General features: G+C 51.5%; 1 protein-coding gene across 1 annotated transcript; it reads left to right on the top strand.

Moving 5' to 3' along the window:
- Positions 1-222: 222 nt before the first annotated feature.
- Positions 223-4928, top strand: LOC135980348 (kinesin-like protein KIF21B). The gene is made up of 3 exons (XM_065580373.1): positions 223-452; positions 617-680; positions 1888-4928. The coding sequence occupies exons 1-3, from the start codon at positions 326-328 to the stop codon at positions 2111-2113; spliced, it is 417 nt and encodes a 138-aa protein (XP_065436445.1). The 5' UTR covers positions 223-325; the 3' UTR covers positions 2114-4928.
- Positions 4929-7579: the final 2651 nt, after the last annotated feature.

Raw genomic sequence — 7579 nt, 5'->3', positions numbered from 1 at the left:
CTGCACCCCACTTTCTTGACAAAACTGGGTGTTTGTCCCGTTTGCCCTTGGAGACAAATGCCCACTTTTGCCAAAAAAAAGTCGGGACGCTCGGGACATGGCTTAAAAAAGGGACTTGTCCCAGCCGAAACGGGACGTAGGGTTACCCTACCCATCTTCCTCAGTATGGCGCCATTGAGCACGTGGCCGGGTGAGTTTGGCCAGGGCTGACCGACGCTGTGGCTTTGCCCTCTCTGCATCTCCCTTTCTCCTCTCCCCGCAGGGCAAGCGTGTGATCGGGGAGGACGGCGCCGAGGGCTACAGTGACTTGTTCCAGGAGAACGCCATGCTCCAGAAGGAGAACGCCACCTTGCGCATGAGGGTGAAGGCCATGCAGGAGGCCATTGATGCCATCAACAGCGAGGTCACCCACCTGATGAGCCAGGAGGCCAATTTGATACTGGCCAAGGCAGGTGAGGATGGGCACCTCCGGAGAACGTGTATGCGAGGTGGGGCATGCGGATCGGTCCCACGAAAATTACAGTCACCCCAGAGCTCAGGTCCAAGGGCAGCTGAGTGGCAGCCCAGCTCCTAGGTGTTTCTGATCTAGTCCGTGATCCTAATTCTGTCCCTCCAGGTGACGGCAACGAGGCCATCGGCGCCCTGATCCAGAACTACATCCGGGAGATCGAGGAGCTCAGGTGGGCGTGGGTCACGTTCTCTCCTTCCGCCCGTCTGGGGGGGCCACGTATCGCGTGCAGCTTGAGAGGACCTGCAAAGAGGCAGTGCGGGCTAGCGGGGGGGCTGCTGACCTGGGGCTCTGGAGGCCCAGATTCCCTCTCTGGCTCTGCCGCTCCCGGCTGGGTGACTGGTGCCGCGGGCACTGGGTTCAAATAGTAGGCTGGCATCGCAGCTCTGCCAATGACCTCGGGCAAGTCACTTCCCCCTCTCTTGCCTTTGGCCTGATGCGACTATTTAGATTGTCGGTGCTTTGGGGCAGCGCCCGTCTCACGGGTGTGTGCAGCACCTGGCACAACAGGGCCTCGATCCCGTCTCTCTCGGTGCTGCTGAAATATAAATAAAAGCCCCACATTCGAGATGGAAATGTCTCCATCCTGTAGGGCGTCCTGTCCGGCCCTTGTGCTCCCAAGCTTTCTCTGGAGCCTTGGCTGATCCAGACTTAAATGCCTCCCAGGGGTGCATTGAAATGCAGTCTGATAGCTAGTGCTGCTCATATGTGGATTTCGTGCTGGAGAAACTGACAACCCCGGAGACAGGAATCCCCTCACTCGTTCTGGGCCAGATTCTCAGCTGGTGTAAAATCAGCGTTGTCCCATTGGGGTCCCTGGAGCAATGCCGATTTACGCCCCTCCCGCTGAGGATCCAGACCCCGTCCGTAATGCTAGAAAACAGAGGTGCCCCACCGTGTCTAGCGCAGCCGCTGCTGAAGATTAACCCTTAGGCTGCCATGTCAGCGTATCACCGTGGCTGTTGAGAACTGGCTGTCGGCCATAGGGTTGCTTCTCTCCCGTTAGCGTTCAGACCTGGTGGGAAGCCCTGGGGCCTTTGTGACGTGGCCTGGGCTGCATTGCCATCTAAGTGAAGGCACTAAATCCATGAAGTGGCATCTGCTGTGACTCTTTGCTCCCACGAGAGGCATGCAGATGGTTAGTGGTGGCCATGCCAGCTTTCCTTCCCTGCGATGTCCTTCTGCAGCACCCCTCCCCGGGAGCAGAGCCCTGAGCCCCTTTGTCCGAGCTGAGCGAGGGCAGTTCAGGTTCCAGACACACACTCTCCTGGTCACCCCTCCTTAGAGGTTGAGGGGAGGGGGTGTCTTTTCCCCTGGGGTGTTTGGACATCTGCCCAGGGCAGCAGATCTCCGTAACCAAAAGCCCCTCCGATCCCCAGGACAAAGCTCTTGGAGAGCGAAGCCATGAACAAGTCGCTCCGCCGGAGTCTGTCGCAGGTCTCCTCCAGGCCCCTGTACTCCCTGGGCTCGTCTCCAGGCCTAGGCCTGGGGGCGCTCAGCAGCCCCGTGGTCTCCATGGAGGCAGAGGCCACCGAAGTCCTCCAGCGGGCCAAGCAGGACCTGGAGCGGCTGAAGAAGGAGACCAAGCAGCGGAGAAAGAGGTGATGGCCAACTCCTTGCTGGGAACAGAGCGGGGGGGTCTGTTCTGGGTGCTCCCACCCCTGGCTCTTCATTATTATGGCAGGACCATAGTTATTGGGATGCCCACTTCTCCCTTGGCTTCCAGCCCTGGCACCCTCCAGCCCCCATCAGCCCTGCTAGTCCAGACATTGTCCTGCCCCATCCCTGGGAAGCCAAAGCCATACAGCAGAGAATCAGGACTCCTGGGTTCTTTTCTCAGCTCTGCCTCTGACGTGCCATATGACCTTGGGTGAGTCCCTTCCCCTCCTTGTGCCTCAGTCTCCCCATCTGGTAACACTGCCTGGCCCGTCTCTCTGGAGGGCAGTGAAGCTGGGTTCCTGAAGGGCTCTGAGATGGAGGGTGTTGGGGATGTATGGTCTAAGGGGACCGTGTGCCAGGGCTTCCCTGTCACCGCGGTTCATCCCGTCTCTTCCTGGCAGCCTGGAGAAGGAGGCCTTTAAGAAGAGGCCAAAGCTGCAGCAGGAGAACGGGGAGGAGACGGACGAGAACGAGGCGGTGAGGGAGGCTTCCCCCGTGGAGTGGGGGTTGGTGTAGATCAATCTCTGATAATTTTCATATGACTTTACATTGTGCCTCTTCATATAACCTTTTGGTGGGTCTACCCATGTGTGACCTCTGTTTTCATGGGACTTTGTATCAAAACCTCATTTAGAAACTTTGCATTGCCCTTGGTATAATATTATAGCCCCTCAGGATAGAATAAGATAGAAGAAAAAATTCTTTTTGCTAGCAGTAGAACAAGAGCTCTCCCCCCCCCAAATCAATTGCCCTGTTGAATGAATGAGGTGTGGATGAGCAAGGCATGGAAGGCAGCACCTCCAGACAGCCTCAACTGTTGGAGAGGGGCTGGGAGCCAGACCCAAGAATAATAAAACGTGTCAAGTGGGCTCATTAAAGACAAGCAGACATACTGACGGCCTCGGGGGTTAGAAGCAAGCACCTTCTTTTGGAAACACCCTCTTTGCAGCATTGGGACAACACTCAAAAGAAAGCAGCACAAAGGACCAATGGACACAGACACAGAGTTTGAATCTGGTATAGATTTGCATAAGAGGAAAGCTGCTATAAAAGTGAGGTGTCTTGCAGAGGACCCCGGGTCTTGTCTTGTCAACATGGGAGCATCGATCCGGATCGGCAGAAGCCCGGCTCCACCCCCTCCCCCATCTAACTCACCTGGCCAGTGAAGTTAAGGGGAGCAACTAATTGGTAACAACAAGACGGAGTGTGTTTGTGTAAGTGTAATATATTATATGCATATAATACAGTGTTAATGAATACATGTATTACTAATAAATGTGGCGTTCTGCCTTATTCCCCCTGAAAAGATCCTGTGCAGTACTTTAAGTACAACATTTTGGTGGAGAATGCGGACAGCATAGAATCCACAGTTATTATAAAACTGGTGTGCACACCGCCAGCTTTAGCAAGCCTGGCACTATAGGAAAAAGAGTGTAAACTTTCAGTTAATTAACCAAACTCTGAAGGATATAGGAGTTTAGGTTTAAATTGTGTTCATGACTGAGCTAAAGAGGAGAATTTAGTGTTTCTCACTCTAATCCGGGGAAGGATTAACCAAACTCTGAAGGATATAGGAGTTTAGGTTTAAATTGTGTTATAGAGGTACATACACCCTCAGCCGTAGCAAGACTGAGCTAAAGAGGAGAACTTAGTGTTTCTCACTCTGATCCGGGGAAGGATCTAATCCGGGGAAGGATTTGTATAATTGGTGTATGAACCCTCGGTGGTAGCAAACCGAGTAATACAGAGGGAAGCTTAGCGTCTCTCCCTCTGGCCCAGAGTGGGTTAAAAACATAAGATGCAGATCTTGTTCTGTTAAGCCAAACTCTGAAGAATATAGGAGTTTGGGCAGTGTAGTGTGGTTTATGTTTGTTTGTTTGTTTGTTTTGTAAGTAATATTGTGGTAATTTCACAATTTTGAAGAAAATGTTTAAGAAATGGAACCAGGAAGGGTGGGGGCTAGTTGAAAAGCCCACCCTCCTTGCTAAATTGGTAGTGAAACAAGGCTTGTGCCCATGGAAAGAAACTGTTTATTGAAAAAAGCAGGATCGGGCCCAGGCAAGCAATAGATAAAGAAACTGAAAAACAGGTTGGGTACAGAGAGTTAAAACAGCACTCTCAAATCTTACAGCAGCAGTAACATCAGGAGAAGAAACATTTGAGACCCCAGAAGGGGGCAGACCTTTGGGACCCCTCTGGAGATTGGGAAGGGGGATATTTGGGATATTTGGGTAAATTCCTCCTCCCACGGCCAAAATGCCATTAAAACAGTTAACAACAGTGCCTGCTTCTGCCTCAGATCTCCAGGCCATGGCAAAATGGCTGGAGATTTTAAAACAGAATTTTTTTTCTAGATGGAGTGTTAACCCCTTTTACTGAGAGAAAGGGAGGATTTACACTCACAAGAAATGCACCACTTAATTAGCATTTGTGCAGCCCCAAGTACCAAACACACTGTGGCAGAGACTAAGCAGGTTCTGCCAGGGTGAAGCACTGTGCTAATTTGTTTCCAAGCTTCTATCTTTCAGGATCTGAACCAGAACATCAGGAGAGCTGGTACCAGCTGAAGAGTTATAAAATACCATGGTTATAGTGTCATGACAAAGTCTGTGTTCAGTGTTCTGTGTTGCATGTTCTGTGTCTGTCTCTAGTGGTGTCCTGTGTTAGCATTGGGTCCAGAGAGAGAGGGGATACTACACTAGACAGGGTAAATGTCTTTTCCTCTCTCTACTTCCCCCATCTCCATCCAACTTATCAATCACCACTTGTGTCCAAAAAAACTTTGGTCCCCAGTGCATCAGGTTTATTTTTTGTTAGGTTCTCTAATAGTCATTTTGTTGTTAATTTTTGTTCTTAATACATTTGTATTGTTAGTTACATTTGCTTGTATTGTTAATTCCACACTTTCCTCTATGCACTCTGGTTCTATTTCCCCAAGCCCTGAAGGGTAGTTCTTGGGCCCCCATAACCTGTAAGACCTTGGCCCATAATTGTATGGCCCCATCTTTCAGGTCCCCAGAAACCTCTGAAAACAACTGTTAAAAATAGAAAATTCTACAACATTTTAGCAACTAAATGTTAGTTTAAGTCCAAATCAGCTTAACCTTGCATAACAACTGTGGTACTCCTACAAAATCTTATTTGTTGTGTGTGCTTAAAAAGGTCCTGACCTCAGTGACTTTTATTGTTTGATGGCTATTGCAGCATCAAACTTGGGCCTCATTTTGTTTGTCAACGTACCCAATTATTGTAATGGTTTTGTTGTATTTCCAATTATTATAATTATAATTGTTTGCATTTGTGTTTATGTTATATCTGGTGTTTAGTCAACTGTAATGGTTTTAGTTATATTCACCTGGTTATAATTGTTTGGTTTGTTTGCAACAAATACAAAAAATTTATATGGTGACCACTCAAGAATTGTTCTTGAGAGGTCAAAAGGGGGACAATGTAGATCAATCTCTGATAATTTTCATATGACTTTACATTGTGCCTCTTCATATAACCTTGTGGTGGGTCTACCCATGTGTGACCTCTGTTTTCATGGGACTTTGTATCAAAACCTCATTTAGAAACTTTGCATTGCCCTTGGTATAATATTATAGCCCCTCAGGATAGAATAAGATAGAAGAAAAAATTCTTTTTGCTAGCAGTAGAACAAGAGCTCTTCCCCCCCCCCCCCAAATCAATTGCCCTGTTGAATGAATGAGGTGTGGATGAGCAAGGCATGGAAGGCAGCACCTCCAGACAGCCTCAACTGTTGGAGAGGGGCTGGGAGCCAGACCCAAGAATAATAAAACGTGTCAAGTGGGCTCATTAAAGACAAGCAGACATACTGACGGCCTCGGGGGTTAGAAGCAAGCACCTTCTTTTGGAAACACCCTCTTTGCAGCATTGGGACAACACTCAAAAGAAAGCAGCACAAAGGACCAATGGACACAGACACAGAGTTTGAATCTGGTATAGATTTGCATAAGAGGAAAGCTGCTATAAAAGTGAGGTGTCTTGCAGAGGACCCCGGGTCTTGTCTTGTCAACATGGGAGCATCGATCCGGATCGGCAGAAGCCCGGCTCCACCCCCTCCCCCATCTAACTCACCTGGCCAGTGAAGTTAAGGGGAGCAACTAATTGGTAACAACAAGACGGAGTGTGTTTGTGTAAGTGTAATATATTATATGCATATAATACAGTGTTAATGAATACATGTATTACTAATAAATGTGGCGTTCTGCCTTATTCCCCCTGAAAAGATCCTGTGCAGTACTTTAAGTACAACATTGGGAGCCCGATTGCTAGCCAGAAAGCCAGCGGCCTTCTCTGTGCCTCGCCGGCACTTGGGGCAGCTGTGTCCTGCCGCACCCTGGGAGGTGGGGCAAAGCCCAACCTGTCTGTGGGAGTCGCAGAGGATCCGGGGGGCAGGGTCAGGGTCCATGACCACCCCCACATAGGGCAGCCAGTCTGCTGCTGTTTGGCCCCGCCTAGGTGTGGAGAGTGGGGGCAGGGCATGGCCGAGGATGGCGGGTAAGACAGTCCCCTCTGCCCCGTGGCAGTGCCCTGTGCCATCTGACACCCTGGCAACAGGTGGGGCAGGGCAACTAGCCACAGGCCTTTCCATGCAGCTGGGCTTTGTCCCGTGAACCGTGTCCCCTCTGCCCCAGCTGTCCCGGAGGTTCTCATCAGGTCCTTCATTTTCACCTGCCATCTCAGCGGGGAGGCTGGGGGGAGCTCCCCAGACATGGCCCACTCCCTTTGCACACAGGGATCAGCCCTGCCCCTGGCCCCGGGTCAAACGTCCTCTCTCCGGCACTGGTTTCCGAGGCAATCGCTTTAATTCACCCACATCTGGGGGTGGCGGATGGGGAGAGGCCTGAGCCCCTGCGACGATAGGAGAGGGGCTGAAGGCTCCTGATCTCTGCCCTAACCCTGCGCTTGTTTCCCAGGAGGAGGAGGAGCGGGAGGAGAGTGGCTGTGAGGATGAGGACGAGGATTCGGGCAGCGAGGAGAGCCTGGTGGACTCGGACTCCGATGCGGAGGAGAAGGGTAACTCGGAGGGCACGGCGCCCAGTTCTGCGCTTAGGCTGGGGCCGGGGATATCTGCAGTGACTCAGGGCTGTGCCCCTTTTGGGGAGGCGGTAGGCGGCTGCAGTGGGCCTGTAGGGTGAGCTGGGCAGGTCTTGGCTGGAGGTGCACGAGGTGCCAGTCAGGGTGCTAAGGTGGTCCGGCTCAGCTGGTGCTCAGTGGCACAGGCCTGGCTGCCAAGCTCTGTCCCTTCCTCCTCAGCCCCCCGCATTCGCCTTCGGGTACCCAGGCAAGGCTAAGACCGCAGGAGCGAGATGCCATCCCCTCTGAGTCCTGCCTCATCTGCCTCCTTTCCTCTGCAATGCCAGAGTCCATAGGGGACCCGAGAGCCAG

The sequence above is a fragment of the Chrysemys picta genome, unplaced genomic scaffold (genome assembly GCF_011386835.1).
Source record: "Chrysemys picta bellii isolate R12L10 unplaced genomic scaffold, ASM1138683v2 scaf2804, whole genome shotgun sequence".
NCBI lineage: Eukaryota > Metazoa > Chordata > Testudines > Emydidae > Chrysemys > Chrysemys picta.
The sequence above is the reverse complement of the archived record's forward strand: the minus strand, read 5'-3'. Positions and strand labels throughout refer to the sequence as shown.